General features: G+C 46.2%; 1 protein-coding gene across 1 annotated transcript; it reads right to left on the minus strand.

Annotated features, from left to right (window-relative positions):
• Positions 1 to 1,762: 1,762 nt before the first annotated feature.
• Positions 1,763 to 6,305, minus strand: LOC106574813 (putative methyltransferase DDB_G0268948). The gene is made up of 6 exons (XM_014150903.2): positions 6,145 to 6,305; positions 5,540 to 5,700; positions 4,940 to 5,153; positions 4,489 to 4,592; positions 2,571 to 2,708; positions 1,763 to 2,235 (listed from the first exon to the last, which is right to left on the minus strand). The coding sequence occupies exons 1-6, from the start codon at positions 6,253 to 6,255 to the stop codon at positions 2,139 to 2,141; spliced, it is 825 nt and encodes a 274-aa protein (XP_014006378.1). The 5' UTR covers positions 6,256 to 6,305; the 3' UTR covers positions 1,763 to 2,138.
• Between the last annotated feature and the right edge of the window lie 12,687 nt (positions 6,306 to 18,992).

An 18,992-nucleotide genomic window follows, 5' to 3' on the forward strand; every position in this document is an offset into this window, starting at 1 on the left:
GACTATGAGGTGTGGCTATGAGTTGGGACTATGAGGTGGGGCTATGTTGTGGCTATGAGGTGGGACTATGAGGTGTGGCTATGAGTTGGGGCTATAAAGTGTGGCTATGAGGTGGGGCTATAAAGTGGGGCTACGAGGTTGGACTATGAGTTGGGGCTATAAGGTGTGGCTATGAGTTGGGGCTATGAGGTGGGGCTATGAGTTGGTGCTATGAGTTGGGGCTATGAGTTGGGGCTATGAGTTGGGGCTATAAGGTGTGGCTATGAGTTGGGTCTATGAGTTGGGGCTATAAGGTGTGGCTATGAGTTTGGGCTATGAGTTGGGGCTGTGAGGTGGGGCTATAATTCGGGACTATAAAGTGTGGCTATGAGTTGGGGCTATAAGGTGTGGCTACGAGTTGGGTCTATGAGTTGGAGCTATGAGTTGGGGCTATAAGGTGTGGCTATGAGTTGGGGCTATAAGGTGGGGCTATGAGTTGGGGCTATGAGGTGGGGCTATAAAATGTGGCTATAAAGTGAGGCTATGAGTTGGGGCTATGAGGTGTGGCTATTAGTTGGGGCTATGAGGTGGGTCTATGAGGTGGGGCTATAAAGTGTGGCTATAAAGTGGGGCTATAAGGTGGGGCTGTGAGTTGGGGCTATAAAGTGTGACTATGGGTTGGGGCTATAAGGTGGGGCTATGAGTTGGGGCTATAAAGTATGGCTATGGGCTGGGGCTATGAGGTGGGGCTATGAATTGGGGCTATAAGGTGTGGCTATTAGTTGGGGCTATAAGGTGTGGATATGAGTTGGGGCTATAAGGTGTGGCTATGAGTTGGGGCTACGAGTTGGGGCTATGAGATGGGGCTATGAGGTGGGACTATGAATTCTGGCCATGAGTTGGGGCTATGAGTTGGGGCTATGAGATGGGGCTATGAGTTGGGACTATGAATTCTGGCCATGAGTTGGGGCTATGAGTTGAGGCTATGAGTTGTGGCTATGAATTCAGGCTAGGAGTTGGAGCTATGAGTTGGGGCTATGAGGTGGGACTATGAGATGGGGCTATGAGTCGGGGCTATGAGGTGGGACTATGAGATGGGGCTATGAATTCTGGCCATGAGTTGGGGCTATGAGTTGGGGCTATGAGATGGGGCTATGAGGTGGGACTATGAATTCTGGCCATGAGTTGGGGCTATGAGTTGGGGCTATGAGATGGGGCTATGAGGTGGGACTATGAGATGGGGCTATGAGTTGGGTCTATTAGTTGGGGCTATGAGTTGGGGCTATGAGGTGGGGCTATGAGTTGGGACTATGAGTTGGGAATATGAATTCTGTCCATGAGTTGGGGCTATGAGTTGAGGCTATGAGTTTTGGCTATGAGTTTGGGCTAGGAGTTGGGGCTATGAGTTGGGGCTATGAGTTAGGGCTATGAGGTGGGACTATGAGATGGGGCTATGAGTTGGGTCTATAAGTTGGGGCTATGAGCTGTGGCTATGAGGTGGGGCTGTGAGTTGGGACTATAAGTTGGGGCTATGAATTGAATTCGGGCCATGAGATGGGGCTATGAGGTGAGGTAGGGAAAGTATTACTTTATTCTACCACTAGGGGCACCATATGGCATTTCAGATGGTGAGACCTCACTACTGTCAGAGACTGACTCCTGCCAGGCAGGATCTCAGTCCTACTCCTCTGAAAACACATGCACACACACACACCAGCCTCAACACTCAGAGGGACACAGAGGGAGCATGTGTGAGCGCATACGCAAGAGGTTGGAGACATCCGACTGTGTGTTCACAACGCAAACCACTGTAATTATCAGTTACAGTAAATATTACAGTAAACCAGAGAAGACTATTGTATTTTAACAAGCTGTTTCTTTACTACCACTGTCCCTCTCCAAGAAATGGTTGAGCTCATCGGGTATCCAGACCATTCTGAAACATCGGAAACATCTTCTTTAGGTGGTATTGGAGTTCATGTCGGTTCACTTTTCATTTTGACTTTGATGGACGAATGATTTAAGTTGCATATAACATGTGGTCTTATTTGTTGGAATGTGTAACCCCTCTTTTAGTTATTTCATTTTGCCATTAGATGCAACAGAAAACATCAGGGGAAGATAAGGGTCTGTGGGGTTTGCTGCTTCCTTGTCCCAGATCAGGCTGCAGCAGGTTTACAGGCCAGCCAGTAGAAATACTTGACCACCACTGTGATCTCTGTGTCTGGATTCGACTCCCCCATCACAGACAGCAACCTAGGCCAGAAGAGGAGGAGTGGAACAGAGTGAGTGACAGTCAAAGAAGTTGGTCATCAGCTCGCTAAGATTTTCTTAGAGATGAGAAATTCAACTCATTTCAAACCAACCTGCACTGCAGTATTTATGGAATTGTGTTAAAATGTTTATATATATAAACCTATATGCAGATAAGAGTCTCCCCTCATAGATAGTTGCTTCCAGTGTTCATAATTGTAATAGAAGTGTGCAGACAGTAGTTTTCAAAAATAAACATGGCATAAACATTGCTAAAGGCACATTCAATTTAATTCCAGCCTGCAAATAATTTTGAGCACCTGTATGCTGAAGCTCACCTGTTCCTGAAGTCCTGGGAGAACCTGTGGGCTTCCACTGGATCCTGCTTCAGCAACGCCTGATAGCTAGAGAAGGTCTCCACCATGCCGATGTAGCCACTCAGAGGCATCAGTCTCCTCATCCGCAGACACTCATGCCTGGAAAGAGCAACACAAAAAACACTGAACAAAATCAGAATACTATTTTATGCTAAGCTTGGCCAGGCCAGGCTAGGCTATTCTATGCTAGGCTAGGCTATGCTATTCTATGATACTCTAGACCAGGTTAGGCTATGCTACGCTATGCTAGGCAAGGCAAGTATACTACTATACAGGGCAATCGGAAAGTATTCAGACCCCTTGACCCCTCTGCATTTTATTAAGTTACAACCTTATTCTAAAATAGATTTTTTTTAAATATATATTCAGACCATTTACTCAGGACTTTGTTGAAGCACCTTTGGCAGCGATTGAGTTTTCTTGAGTATGATGCTACAAACCTGGCACACCTGTATTTGGGGAGTTTCTCCCATTCTTCTCTGCAGATCCTCTCAAGCTCTGTCAGGTTGGATGGTGAGCGTTGCTGCACAGCTATTTTCAGGTCTCTCCAGAAATGTATGATCGGGTTCAGGTCCGGTCTCTGGCTGGGCCACTCAAGGATATTCAGAGACTTGGCCCGAAGCCACTCCAACGTTGTCTTGGCTGTTTGCTTAGGGTCTGTCCTGTTGGAAGGTGAATCTTCAGCCAAGTCTGAGGTCCGGAGCGCTCTGAAGCAGGTTTTCATCAAGGATCTCTCTGTAATTTGCTCCGTTCATCTTTCCCTCAAACCTGATATTGGTTTCATCAGACCATAGAATCTTGTTTCTCATGGTCTGAGAGTCTTTAGGTGCCTTTTGGCAAGCACCAAGTGGGCTGTCATATTTTTTATTTAACCTTTATTTAACCTTTATTTAACTAGGCAAGTCAGTTAAGAACAAATTCTTATTTACAATGACAGCCTACCCCGGCCAAACCTGGACGACGCTGGGCCAATTGTGCACCGCCCTATGGGACTCCTAATCATGGCCGGATGTGATACAGCCTGGATTCGAACTAGGGACTGTAGTGATGCCTCTTGCACTGAGATAGAGTGCCTTAGACCGCTGCGCCACTCGGGAGCCCCATGTGCCTTTTAATGAGGAGTGGCTTCCATCTGGCCACTCTACCATAAAGGCCTGATTGGTGGAGTTCTGCAGTGATGGCTGTCCTGGAAAGTTCTCCCATCTCCACAGAGGAACTCTGGAGCTCTGTCAGAGTGACCATCGGGTTCTTGGTCATCTCCCTGACCAAGACCCTTCTCCTCCAATTTCTCAGTTTGGCCGGGCAGCCAGTTCTAGGAAGAGTAGATGGTTCCAAACTACTTCCATTTAAGAATGATGGAGACCACTGTGTTCTTGGGGACTTTCAATGCTGCAGACATTTTTTGGTACCCTTCCCCAGATCTGTGCCTCGACACAATCCTATCTCGGAACACTACGGACAATTCCTTCACCCTGATGGCTTGGTTTTTGCTCTGACATGCACTGTCAACTGTGGGACCTTATAAAGACAGGAGTGTGCCTTTCCAAATCATGTCAAAATCAAAACAAAATACCACAGGTGGATTCCAGTCAAGTTGTAGAAACATCTCAAGGATGATCAATTAAACAGGATGGACCAGAGCTCAATATCATAGCAAAGGGTGTGAATACTTATGTAAAGATTTGCAAAAATGTCTAAAAACATGTTTTTGCTTCGTCATTGTGGGGTATTGTGCGTTGTGCAATTTTTATTTATTTAATCCATTTTAGAATAAGGCTGTAACGTAACAAAATGTGGAAAAAGTATACACAGTAGACACAGATCCAGCAAGATATACAGTAGCAGTCTTTGGATACCTTGGCTTTTCAGCAGCACTCACCACTCTTTGTCTGGGTACGGGCATGAGTCATACATCTGTTTGTAGAGAGGGACAGTGGTAGTACCTATGTGGGCACTGCGAAATGGCAGCAGGTTCTTGTAGAACTGTAGGGGGACATGAATAAGGTAGTATTATTTTCCTGTTGTTTTCGTACTCTGAATTACTTTCCCGTTGTTTCCGTACTCTGAAGTCACAAAGTTTTCACACTTCATAGAAGGCCAGATCCCAGTGTACATTGAAGTCAGAGTGTTACATTTAACCCTTTCACAGAGTACGAGTCCCAATTATCCAGCGTTAAAATGGTTAATTTAACACTGAGATAGTGGGACTTCTATTCATAGTCAGTTGGTCAGTTGATTGTATGTAATGTTGTCTCCATCTGGCGCAGCCTACTATTTTTAATTATCTTATAAATTAAATCAATCAATTCCTCAGTGGTTTGTTGTCTGACCTGATGACAGATGTCAGTAAGAGTGTGGGAGTGTTGTCCGTACTCCAGGTCCATGTCCAGGGTATAACTGATCAGGGCCAGACACCCTCTGGGCTTCAGCAGCCTGTCTGCCTCCTGGAGGAACCGCGGGCGGTCGAACCAGTGGGCCGCGGTCATGGACGTCACCAAGTCTGCCGCGCCGTCAGCAAACGGTAACTCCTCTGCAGGACACTGCCTGTGGGGTTATGGGAGATGTGAGACGATGCACGCTGGTTAAAGGGTTACACATTTTGGATGTTTAACTGGATGTTTTACATTTGGACCTCAAAGTGTCTGAGTTAGTTATGTTACTAGTTAAAACTACAGGGATGTTTCAATGGGGTAGGGTATCAAAAACATGATAATTACATCTAAATATGAAGAAGGAATGAATTAATACTTTATTGTCCAATAGACACTGTTGTCTGCCAACAGTACCAACATTCTTGGCAGACATATAACACATCACAATACATACTACACTTCACTTATAAAAGTATGACCTTGGACTTGACCTTGATCCTTGCTAGGACAACAAAGCAATTCCCGCCGACTATCCTGCGTGACCCTCCCCCTTCTCACTTGTAGAAGATATTTGGGGCGCTGCTATTGGCCAGAGCCACCTCCAGCTGGGCGGGGCTGATGTCTGTCCCGATCACTTGGGTAAAATGAGGGGCCAGTAGAAGTGTCCCCTGTCCCGAGCCACAGCCTACGTCCACGGCAAGGTCAAACGGCCTTCCTTTCTGAAGTGACAATAACATCGTAAGTCAGCGTTATATCAGCGTTATATCAGCGCTATATCAGCGTTATATCAGCGCTATATCAGCGTTATATCAGCGTTATATCAGCGCTATATCAGCGTTATATCAGCGTTATATCAGCACTATATCAGCGTTATATCAGCGCTATATCAGCGTTATACAGTTTGTGAAAAAAACGAAATTATGCTTTTAAGTCCAGATAGGCACAATTATAGCAGCCAAATACATACGATTAGATCGATTTGGGCTTACACAATTGTGAACCATTTTTGTTCACAAAAATCATTCTTGCAGGGCAAGGGTCTAACTACATTCCCTGCGCACGCACGCACGCACACACACACACACACACACACACACACACACACACACACACACACACACACACACACACACACACACACACACACACACACAGGCCCCTACCATATTATCCAGAAATCCCAGTATCTCTGTGATCAGTTCCTGTGGGGGGGACACCCTGTACCTCAGGTAGGAGGCTGCGTGCTCTTTGCCCTCAAAGCGGCGGTGAGCCATGTTACCGTGCTGTTGCCGTGCTGAGTCAGAATGAGAGAGAGAGTTCTGAGGACACTGACTACCTCTGGGACACTAACATCAGACACAGAGGTTGTTTATTAACCACCAGGGCTTCGTCCCAAATTATCTCTCCTTCCTCACAAAGTGTGCACTTGTTCACTTCCCTTTGCTAATTTCAAAGGAAATATAGCTGGTATAAGAAATATGGTGGAAAAAGCTCATGTCTCCACCAATACAATGCGTTTAGATCTGTGGTAGTGAACGAGTAAAGGGAACGAGTGTACGCTTTAGGAGAAAGGAGATATTATTGGGATGCACCCCCAATTCAATCTAATGCAGTTAAAGGAAACCACACTATTTTGCTGCACTTCCTTCGGAGGACAGAAGAGGTCAGTATTACACAGAGTATGCCCTGTAGGAGCTGGAGCTGGGACTGGAGACAGAGACAGAGACAGAGAGCAAGGACAGAGACGGAAAGCAGGGACAGACACAAGGAAAGAGACAGAGACATATGTGTACATATGAGATCAACAGCCTTCACAGATTTAATCCAGTCATTTACTGTCCTAAATACTTCAAATCAAGTCAAATCCAATTTTATTGGTCACATACTGTCACGTCCTGGCCAGTATAAGGGTTAATTTGTATTGTAGTTTGGTCAGGACGTGGCAGAGGGTATTCGTTTTATGTGGTTCGGGGTGGTGTGTTTGTTAAAAGGGTGTTTGATTTAGTATTTCCGGGTTTTGGTTTATGTTTAGGTATTTCTATGTTTAGTCTAGTGTGTCTGGTTCTATGTTGAGTTAATTGGGGTTGGACTTCCAATTGAAGGCAGCTGTTTGGTGTTGCCTTTGATTGGAAGTCCTATATTAGTTGGGTGTGTTTGTCTTGTATTTTGTGGGTGATTGTTCTGTGTTGAGCCTATGCTTTGTAGACTGTCAGTTTATCGTTCGTTTTCTTGTTTGTTGTTTTTGTATTCGTGTTGATTTAATTAAATGTTCAAAATGAACAACTGCACACCTGCTGCGTATTGGTCTACCTTTTCCGATGACGATTTCACATTATCGTCAGAAGACGAAGATACTTGTGACAGAATCACCCACCACTCAAGGACCAAGCAGCAGAGGAAGGAGCAGAGGGAATTCGAGTTGGACTGGCGGGAGAAGTGGACCTGGGAGGAAGTTCTGGACGGGGCCGGACCTTGGCACCAGGCTGGGGAGTATCGCCGCCCGCAGTGGGAAATTGAGGCAGCCAAGGCAGAGAGGCGTAGGTACGAGGCCATGGACGCGCTGAGGGAGAAGCAAGAGAGGCACCCCCAATAATTTTTTTGGGGGGGGCACACGGGTAGTTTGGCTAGGCGTAAGAAGAGCCGGAAGCCAGCTACCCGTGGTTATATGGAGGAGCGTATGGGGTGGAGAGCGCTATGTTTCGCTGAGGAGCGTACTATCTCACCCATACGCACGCACAGTCTGGTGCGCGTTATTCCAGCCCCTCGCAGGTGCCGTGCTAGAGCGGGCATCCAGCCTGGTAGGAGGATGCCTGCGCAGCGCATCTGGTCGCCGGTACGCCTCCGAGGACCAGGCTACCCAACTCCCGCTCTACGCACGGCTACCATCAGGCCCCTGCACAGCCCAGTCTGCCCTGTACCAGCACCCCGCTCGTACAGGGCTACTAGTTCCATCCAGCCAAGATGGGTTGTGCAGGAGGTAAGATCAAGACCGACTGTGCGCCTCCATAGCCCTGGGTTTCCAGCTCCTGTCTCTCGTGCGGACCCAGAAGTGCGTCAACCCAGTCCGACTCATCCTGTTCCCGCTCCTCGCACTAGCCTGGAAGGTGTGTGTTCATAATCTGGTAAGCCCAGTACCAGCACCACGCACCAGGCTACAAGTGCGTCAACCCAGCCACGCCAGTCAACAGTCACCAGAGCTGCCCGCCAGTCAACAGTCGTCATCAGAGCTGCCCGCCAGTCAACAGTCGTCATCAGAGCTGCCCGCCAGTCAACAGTCGTCATCAGAGCTGCCCGCCAGTCAACAGTCGTCATCAGAGCTGCCCGCCAGTCAACAGTCGTCAGAGCTGCCCGCCAGTCAACAGTCGTCAGAGAGGTCAGACTGCGCTGAACTGCCGGAGTGGTCAGACTGCGCTGAACTGCCGGAGTGGCCAGACTGCGCTGAACTGCCGGAGTGGCCAGACTGCGCTGAACTGCCGGAGTGGCCAGACTGCGCTGAACTGCCGGAGTGGCCAGACTGCCCTGAACTGCCGGAGTGGCCAGACTGCCCCGAACTGCCGGAGTGGCCAGACTGCCCTGAACTGCCGGAGTGGCCAGACTGCCCTGAACTGCCGGAGTGGCCAGACTGCCCTGAACTGCCGGAGTGGCCAGACTGCCCTGAACTGCCGGAGTGGCCAGACTGCCCTGAACTGCCCAGACTGTCCCGAGTTGCCAGACTGCCCAGACTGTCCCGAGTTGCCAGACTGCCCAGACTGTCCCGAGTTGCCAGACTGCCCAGACTCCCGAGTTGCCAGACTGCCCAGACTGTCCCGAGTTGCCAGACTGCCCAGACTGTCCCGAGTTGCCAGACTGCCCAGACTGCCCAGACTGTCCCGAACTGCCAGACTGCCCAGACTGTCCCGAACTGCCAGACTGCCCAGACTGTCCCGAACTGCCAGACTGGCCCGACTGCCCCCCGGCGATGCCAGACTGGCCCGACTGCCCCTCGGCGATGCCAGAGTGGCCCGACAGCCTGGAACGGCCGGAACCAGAGCCACCTCCAGATATAGGTGGGTTGGGGAGGGGGGGTGTAGCACAGTGCCGTCGTTGACGGCAGCCACCCTCCCTTCCCTCCCTTTAGTAGGGGGGGATTTTGGTTTTGTTGTTTGGGGGTTGTTTTTTTTGTTGTTTTTGTTTTTTAAGGTGCTTCCGGGGTTAGCACCTTTAAGGGGGGGTACTGTCACGTCCTGGCCAGTATAAGGGTTAATTAGTATTGTAGTTTGGTCAGGACGTGGCAGAGGGTATTCATTTTATGTGGTTCGGGGTGGTGTGTTTGTTAAAAGGGTGTTTGATTTAGTATTTCCGGGTTTTGGTTTATGTTTAGGTATTTCTATGTTTAGTCTAGTGTGTCTGGTTCTATGTTGAGTTAATTGGGGTTGGACTTCCAATTGAAGGCAGCTGTTTGGTGTTGCCTTTGATTGGAAGTCCTATATTAGTTGGGTGTGTTTGTCTTGTATTTTGTGGGTGATTGTTCTGTGTTGAGCCTATGCTTTGTAGACTGTCAGTTTATCGTTCGTTTTCTTGTTTGTTGTTTTTGTATTCGTGTTGATTTAATTAAATGTTCAAAATGAACAACTGCACACCTGCTGCGTATTGGTCTACCTTTTCCGATGACGATTTCGCATTATCGTCAGAAGACGAAGATACTTGTGACACATACACAAGTTTAGCAATGTTATTGCGAGTGGAGCGAAATGCTTGTGCTTCTAGTTCTGACAGTGCAGCAATATCTAACATGTGATCTAACAATGCCACAACAGCTACCTAATACACACAAATCTAAGGGAATGAAATAAGAATATATACAGTGCATATAAATATATGGATGAGCAATGACAGAGCGGCATAGGCAAGATGCAATAGATGGAATAAAATACAGTATATACATATGAGATGAGTAATGCAAGATATGTAAACATTATTAAAGTGACATTATTAAAGTGACGAGTGATCCATTTATTAAAGTGGCCAATGATTTCAAGTCTGTATGTAGGCAGCAGCCTCTCTGTGTTAGTGATGGCTGTTTAACATTCTGATGGCCTCGAGTCTCTCAGTCCCAGCATTGATGCACCTGTACTGACCTCGCCTTCTGGATGGTAGCGGGGTGAACCGACAGTGGCTCGGGTGGTTGATGTCCTTGATGATCATTTTGGCCTTCCTGTGACATCGGGTGCTGTAGGTGTCCTGGAGGGCAGGTAGTTTGCCCCCGGTGATGCGTTTTGCAGACCGCACCACCCTCTGGAGAGTCTTGCGGTTGTGGGCGGTGCAGTTGGGGTACCAGGCGGTGATACAGCCCGACAGGATGCTCTCAATTGTGCATCTGTAAAAGTTTGGAGGGTTTTTCTTCAGCCTCCTGATGTTTTAGAGGCACAGTAGCACCTTCTTCACCACACTGTCTGTGTGGGTGGACCATTTCAGTTTGTCTGTGATGTGTACACCGTGGAACTTAAAAATTCTTAGGGATAGAGTCTATTTTTCTCAATTTCTGCCTGACTGACATGCCCAAAGTAAACTGCCTGTTACTCTGGCCCAGAAGCTAGGATATGCATATAATTGGTAGCATTGGATAGAAAGCACTTTGAAGTTTGTAGAAATGTTACAATAATGTATGAGACTATAACACAATTGATATGGCAGGCAAAAATCCAAAGAAAACCAACCAGATTTCTTTTTTAGGTCCCAGGCTCTTAAAATGGAAAGCTATGGGTTCTATGTAATTCCTGCTCCCAGATTGCAATTCCTATGGCTTCCACTAGAAGTCAACTGTCTTTGTTCATTGTTTCAGGCTTGTTTCTTCAAAAATGAGCAAGAATTTTGAGTTATTGTACAAAGAGTCCCAGTTGACAATCAGTCTGTTGGCGCTCGACGAGGAGGAGGCGCGCGCCTGCTAATTTTACATTTCTATTGAACATACTTCTTTCCGTATGAAATATTATAGTTTATTTACATTTTAGGATACCTGAGGATTTTATATAAAAACGTAGTTTGACTTGTTTGCATGTCTGCATGTTGAACAAGTAGATTACTGAAATCGATGGCGCCAACTAAACAGACTTTTGGGATATTAAGAAGGATTTTATCTAACAAAACGACCATTCATGTTGTAACTGGGACCCTTAGGATTGCAAACAGAGGAAGATTTTCAAAAGTAAGTGATTTATTTAATAGCTATTTGTGATTTTATGAAGCATGTGCTGGTTGAAAAATATGTTGATATGGGGCGCCGTCCTCAAACAATCACATGGCCTGCTTTTGCTGTAGATCCTATTGTAAATCGGACAATACAGTTCGATTAACAAGAATTGAAGCTTTTAAACGATATAAGATACTTGTATGTTCATAAATGTTTAATATTAGGATTATTTATTTGAATTGCGCGCCCTCCAATTTCACCGGATGTTGTCGACTAGCCTTAATTAAAACTTTCCACCTTCTCCACTGCTGTCCCTTAGATGTGGATAGGGGGTGCTCCCTCTGCTGTTTCCTGAAGTCCACGATCATCTCCTTTGTTTTGTTGATGTTGAGTGAGAGGTTGTTTTCCTGACACCACACTCCGAGTGCCCTCACCTCCTTCCTGTAGGCTGTCTCGTCGTTGCTGATAATCAAGCCTACTACTGTTGATGATTGAGTTCGAGGCGTGCATGGCCACGCAGTCATGGGTGAACAGGGAGTACAGGAGGGGGCTGAGCACACACCCTTGTGGGGCCCCAGTGTTGAGGATCAGCGAAGTGGAGATGTTGTTTCCTACTTTCACCACCTGGGGTTGGCCCATCAGGAAGTCCAGGACCCAATTGCGCAGGGCAGGGTTGAGACCCAGGGCCTCAAGCTTAATGATGAGCATGGAGGGTGCTATGGTGTTGAATGCTGAGCTATAGTCAATGAACAGCATTCTAACATAGGTATTCCTCTTGTCCAGATGGGATAGGGCAGTGTGCAGTGTGATGGCAATTGCATCATCTGTGGACCTATTGGGGCGGTAAGCAAATGGTCTGTCCTGTCTGGCTTGGTGTTCACAGTGTATGCTGAGAGAGAGGTAGAAATGTTCCATTTCTGAATGAGTCTTCCCATTGAGAATGATGATCCAGTGAAATACACAACAGATACTATTCCTCATTCTGACATGGAGAAGATTATTTTATTTATTGCAACATCTGATTACCTGACAGATGTCTCCTGTCAAATTTGTTGAGGCCTGTGGTGGTTGGGAGTGGAGAGAGAGTTAGTCAGGGTGGTGGTGGGGAGTGGAGAGAGAGTTGGTCAGGGTGGTGAGGGGAGTGGAGAGAGAGTTGGTCAGGGTGGTGGTGGGGAGTGGAGAGAGAGTTGGTCAGGGTGGTGGGGAGTGGAGAGAGAGTTGGTCAGGGTGGTGGTGGTGGTGGTTGGGGGTGGAGAGAGAGTTGGTCAGGGTGGTGGTGGGGAGTGGAGAGAGAGTTGGTCAGGGTGGTGGTGGGGAGTGGAGAGAGAGTTGGTCAGGGTGGTGGTGGGGAGCGGAGAGAGAGTTGGTCAGGGTGGTGGTGGGGAGTGGAGAGAGAGTTGGTCAGGGTGGTGGTGGGGAGCGGAGAGAGAGTTGGTCAGGGTGGTGGTGGTGGTGGTTGGGGGTGGAGAGAGAGTTGGTCAGGGTGGTGGTGGGGAGTGGAGAGAGAGTTGGTCAGGGTGGTGGTGGGGAGCGGAGAGAGAGTTGGTCAGGGTGGTGGTGGGGAGTGGAGAGAGAGTTGGTCAGGGTGGTGGTGGGGAGCGGAGAGAGAGTTGGTCAGGGTGGTGGTGGTGGTGGTTGGGGGTGGAGAGAGAGTTGGTCAGGGTGGTGGTGGTTGGGGGTGGTCGGAGGGTCTTGCAGGCTAATCTTGAATTATTTTTCTATAGTGAAGTGCCATGAGAAACAGGAGAACCTCCTTTCCTGCATGCATGTGTGCACGTTTGTGTTTATGTGTGTGGTTGTGCATTTGTGTGTGTGTGTGTGTGTGTGTGTGTGTGTGTGTGTGTGTGTGTGTGTGTGTGTGTGTGTGTGTGTGTGTGTGTGTGTGTGTGTGTGTGTGTGTGTGTGTGTGTGTGTGTGTGTGTGTGTTTGATGGTGTGACCTTTCCCTCTGACCTGGCAAATGACCTTGTTATCCTCCCAGGTTTAATTACCAGTCACAGCGGTGGAATGGTAATCAGAGAGGAATTAGAGTCTGTGGTTGGTTGGGTGGGGGGGGATCAATGACCTTTAGGGAGCGACCAGGGGGAGTCAAATGGGACCGGGACAAACATACACACACTTGCATGCTCACATGCAAACACACGTGTGTGCACACATACACACACACTCAAGAACTAGCACACACAATACACATGCATGTTTTGTTTTTAAATTCCCTTTCAGCCTTGTTCTGATAGTTCAGAATCAGATCTAGATTAAAGTGTTTTGGACAGACACAGATCTACAGAACTATAACCAGAACCTCAGAACAGATATTCAAATGGAAGAGGCTCATTTTCACAGGAGTCCCTCTTTAACACGCCACATACTGCTTGGAATTAGGTAAGGAACTGATTAGGTATTGATTTTCCCTAATTCCAATCTATTTATTCAGGAGGGGGGATAAGCAACTCCTACCCACCCTCAGGCCAAGGTTGGAGCAACTCCTACCCACCCTCAGGCCAAGGTTGGAGCAAGGGGTTACTCACAAACCATATGGAATTAATAGGTATTATGTAGGTCTAGACAGAAATATTTTTTACAAAACCATTTTTGCTGTCCATTCTCCTTTAGGTCATATTGAAATGTTCATGTCCACACAATACAACGCTAAGTGTTTTCAACATCTGGAATGTCACTGTTATACATCTTGAGGAGAGGCCTACAAAACAGAGAGCCACATTCCCACATATCCTCGCTCATACACTCTGACAGGAACAGGGACCTCCACCAAACCAGCTAGTTTGGTAATAGGTATTCAACAAAAAAATAATAGACTGTTGTCTATACCATTCATTTGGCATTAAAAAGCCACTAAATACAACTAAATACCATTAAATACCCCTAAATACCATTAAATACCCCATAATACCATTAAGTATCCCTAAATACCATTAAGGAGCCCTAAATACCATTAAGTACCGCTAAATACCATTAAGTACCACTAAACACCATTAAGTACCACTAAACACCATTAAGTACCACTAAATACCACTAAATACCATTAAGTACCACTAAATACCATTAAGTACCACTAAATACCATTAAATACCATTAGATACCATTAAGTACCACTAAATACCATTAAGTACCACTAAATACCACTAAATAGAGTTTATCTTTTCACCCAGTGCTTTTAGACATTCCTTTCCCTCCTCCCCATCCACCTCAGGTTGCCATGACGATTGCCGGTAGTCACAGCAACAGTGAGGGCAGACTGTTCTGTGAGGTCGAGATGGAGAGAGCTTATCTGAGAGCTCCTGGTACAAGCTCCTGGTACAGGTAGTCTACCCCTCAACAGGCTTCACAGGTAGACACGGAGCTAGCCAACACAGACCCTGGGTAGATATGTAGGTACACAGTATCCTCTGTTGGAACGAGAACAAGCCTCTTCTTCCAGGCTGTTAATAGTTTTACATGGACATGAGCTGAATGCACAAGACGGGGAATATAATAGTACACCATGAACCACACACACACGCGCACGCGCACACACGCACACACGCACACACACACGACAGATAAGGATGTACATTCTCTCAAATCAATATTAACATATTGATTAGCTAATTGACAGAATTCTGCCGATACTGCTGACAAAGCCAATGGCATGTCAGTGATGTGTGAAGTCCTCTGTTAGTCTACACTCACAGGGACTGAGCATAATCTAAAGTAGTCAACCCCAGCTATTTGACTCCACACACACACACACACACATTTTTTTAGTCATTTTAGCAGACGCTCTTATCCAGAGCGACTTACAGTAGTGAATACATGCTTTTTTTTTTGTACTGGCCCCCGTGGGAATCGAACCCACAACCCTGGCGTTGTACACACCATGCTGCCGTTGCAAACACCATGCTCTACCAACTGAGCCACAGGGAAGACACACACACACACACACACACACACACACACACACACACACACACACACACACACACACACACACACACACACACACACACACACACACACACACACACACACACACACACACACACACACACACACACACACACACACACACACACACACACACACACACACACACACACACACACACACACACACACACACACACACACACAAACACACACACACACACACACACACACACACACACACACACACACACACACACACACACACACACACAAACAGCTCTGGCCCAGCTCAATAACATGGGGGATGGCATTGATACCTCTACTGGGAAATGTAGTCTAATCATAGCTATACCTCCCAACCACTGCCCCAACACACTAAGATGAAGGGTTATTCTAAGACTGCGTCCTGGTAGGAGAGCTGGGAGCTCAGAGGAGTCAACCTGAGGCAACTCAACCTAGGGTTTTGTGACTGTGTTACTGTGTTGACCAGTGGTGTGTATTCGTGGATGCCAAAGGAAGCCAGACTTCCCCAAAAACATTGACAAAAAAAAAAAGAACAAAACAGAAATTCATGTATCTTTCGTCTCTTTGTGTTTCATCATTTTCCTTCAATTCACAAGAGGCTGAATGTATCTGGAGAAAGCATCCCAGTGAGCGAAACAGCCCCCCCTGTCTCTTTATGTCTAGACCAGTGGTTCCCAAACTTTTTATAGTCCCGTACCCCTTCAAACATTCAACCTCCAGCTGTGTACCCCCTCTAGCACCAGTGTCACTCCCTGACCTGAGAGAGACGGTTTATTTCTCTATTTTGTTAGGTCAGGGTGTGGGGTGGGCATTCTATGTTTTGTATTTCTTTGTGTTGGGCCGAGTATGGTTCCTAATCAGAGGCAGCTGTCTATTGTTGTCTCTGATTAGGAATCATACTTAGGCAGCCTTTTCCCACCTGTGTGTTGTGGGTTGTTATTTTCTGTTTTGTATTTCGTTACCTGAAGGAACTGTTTGGCTTTTCGGTTTGTTTCTTTGTTCTAGTGTTTTCATTGTTGAATAAATATAATGAACACTTACCACGCTGAGCTTTCGTCCCCTCTCTACGACAGCCGTAACAACCAGGGTCAGCGCACTCTCAAATGTTGTTTTTTGCCATCATTGTAAGCCTCCCACACACACACACTATACTATACATTTTTTAAACATAAGAATGAGTGTGAGTTTTTGTAAGAACCCAGCTCGTGGGAAGTGACAAAGTGCTCTTATAGGACCAGAGCACAAATAATAATATAATAATAATCAATAATTTTGCTCTTTATTTAGCCATCTTACATGTAAAATCTTATTTGCTCATCGAAAATTGTGAATAACTCACCACAGGATAATGAGAAGGGTGTGCTTGAAAGGATTCACATAACTCTGCAATGTTGGGTTGTATTGGAGAGAGTCTCAGTCTTAAATCATTTTCCACACACAGTCTGTGCCTGTATTTAGTTTTCATGCTGGTGAGGGCCGAGAATCCACTCTCACATAGGTATGTGGTTGCAAAGGGCATCGGTGTCTTAATAGTGTGATTTCCCAATCCAGAAATCTGGCAGTGGCTTCTGATTAAATTCAAATTTCACAGAACCACTTGTTGCAATTTCGATGAGGCTCTCTTGTTCAGATATCGGTAAGTGGACTGGAGGCAGGGCATGAAAGGGATAATGAATACAGTTGTTTGTATCATCCATTTCAGGAAAGTACCTGTGTATTTGCGCACCCAACTCACTCAGGTGATTCTCTATATCACATTTGACATTGTCCGTAAGCTTGAGTTCACATGCACACAAAAAATCATACAATGATGGGAAGACCTGTGTGTTGTCCTTGTTAACGCAGACAGAGAAGAGCTCCAACTTCTTAATCATAGCCTCTAAAATATAGTTCTCAAATATAGTTGCAGAGAGTCTCTGTAATCCTAGATTCAGATCATTCAGGCGAGAAAAAACATCACCCAGATAGGCCAGTCGTGTGAGAAACTCGTCATGATGCAAGCAGCCAGACAAGTAAAAATGATGGTCAGTAAAGAAAACTTTAAGCTCGTCTCTCAATTTAAAAAAAAATGTGTCAATACCTTGCCCCTTGATAAGCAGCACATTTTCTGTATGTTGTAAAAGCGTTACAGGAGTGTCAGGAGCAACTACTTGCACACATGTTACCACTCCACTATGTCTCCCTGTCATGGCCTTTGCGCCATCAGTATAGATAACAACACACCTTGACCACCAAAGTCAATTTGATGTCACAAAGCTGTCCAGTACTTTAAAAATATCCTCTCCTGTTATGCTGGTTTCCAGTGGTTTGCAGAAGAGGATGTCTTCCTTAATTGACCCCCCATAAACATAACGGACATATACCAGGAGCTGTGCCAGGCCCGCCACGTCTGTTGACTCATCCAGCTGTAATGCATAGAATTCACTGGCTTGTATGCGAAGCAGTAATTGTTTCAAAACATCTTCTGCCATGTCACTGATGCATAGTGAAACTGTGTTGTTTGATGAAGTGATGGTCTGTATAGTTTGTTTGGCCTTTCCCCCCAGCATTGTTCCAGCCATACCCGCGGCAGCAGGAAGAACTAAATCCTCCACAATAGTATGGGGCTTGCCTGTCCTAGCCACTCGGTAGCTCACCATATAAGATGCCTCTAGCCCCTTCTTATTAATGGTATATGTTGCTTTTATACATGTCTTACTACTCAAAAGTCGTCTTAATTCTCGCTCAAAAAACTTCTGTGGCTTTTCAAATTGGCATGTTTTGTTTCTAAATGTATGCGCAAGAGTGAAGGTTTCATTGAGTTGTGAGATAGTACTTTTGCACATATAACACACTGTGGCTGAGGAAAGGCACTACTCCCAATATACAGTAAGTGAACCCCAAATCAATGTAGTTCTCATCATATTTGCGCCTCTTCGATGGTCCAACGTCCCTGTCTGTTGTTCGGTGCTTTCCCGGGTAAGGGGGCAGTAGCTCTTCGGCTGCATCAGATTCACAACTGTCAGTGTCCATGCTAGCTAGGCTAACAACAAATGTAAACCAAATACTTGGTTTATCTGTATCTTTCCCTCTGTCCATCCATCTCTCCTACTTGGCTTATCTGTATCTTTCCCTCTGTCCATCCAGCTCTCTACTTGGTTTATCTGTATTTTCCCTCTGTCCATCCATCTCTCCTACTTGGTTTATCTGTATTTTCCCTCTGTCCATCCATCTGTACTACTTGGTTTATCTGTGTGGTGTGTGTGCGTGTGTGTGGTACCTATTTTGCAATCTTTTAACAAACTATTTCTGGATGATGGTATCTGGATTTTCTCTCATCTTTAGAGTCCTATCCTAGCAGAGTGAGCCCAGTGCCATTGTCACCAGAAACACCAGATGCATTGGTCATCCTCTGGTGACAGTCAGTAGGTGGTGTCTGAGTTCCTCTCCGGCCCACTCGGTAAGAACATTTATGGCAAGGGGGTTTTCACATACAGTCCTCTTTAAAATAACCAATATCAGTCCTCTTTAAAGTGAACTCTGGGGTAAAAAAAAAGCTGAATACCTCAGTTCTCTTTGTATTAAAACTCCTTGCCTTTGAATGAGGACTCAACTCTTTTGCCAGTTCACTTCACCTATTCTGTGGTCCAAGTCCTCTTTGCTATGTTTAGAAAGGAACCAAGATATTTTTTCAACATGCACTCAGGGTTTTTATAAAGTGCAGGACAAGGCATTCCATCAGAATGTGTTATTGGACAGCCAGATTTACCTACTTACATTATGGAAGCTAATAGACTGCAGTTAAAAGATGAGACATAATAATTGTAATCAGAAGATACTATTAACATGTAAATATTGTCGGTAACAGAATAAATAGCAGATTAATAAATATTGTAATTGAAAATTGTCCGCGC

This window comes from Salmo salar, chromosome ssa16, assembly GCF_905237065.1.
Source record: "Salmo salar chromosome ssa16, Ssal_v3.1, whole genome shotgun sequence".
Classification (NCBI taxonomy): Eukaryota; Metazoa; Chordata; class Actinopteri; order Salmoniformes; family Salmonidae; genus Salmo; species Salmo salar.

Coding starts and splice junctions, on each gene's coding strand:
- LOC106574813 (XM_014150903.2), bottom strand. CDS start 6,255: ATGGCTCACCGCCGCTTTGAGGGCAAAGAGCACGCAGCCTCCTACCTG. Junction 5,701..6,144: donor TGGGATTTCTGGATAATATG/GTAGGGGCCTGT, acceptor TTGTCACTTCAG/AAAGGAAGGCCGTTTGACCT. Junction 2,709..4,488: donor CCGTACCCAGACAAAGAGTG/GTGAGTGCTGCT, acceptor TGCTCTTTCCAG/GCATGAGTGTCTGCGGATGA.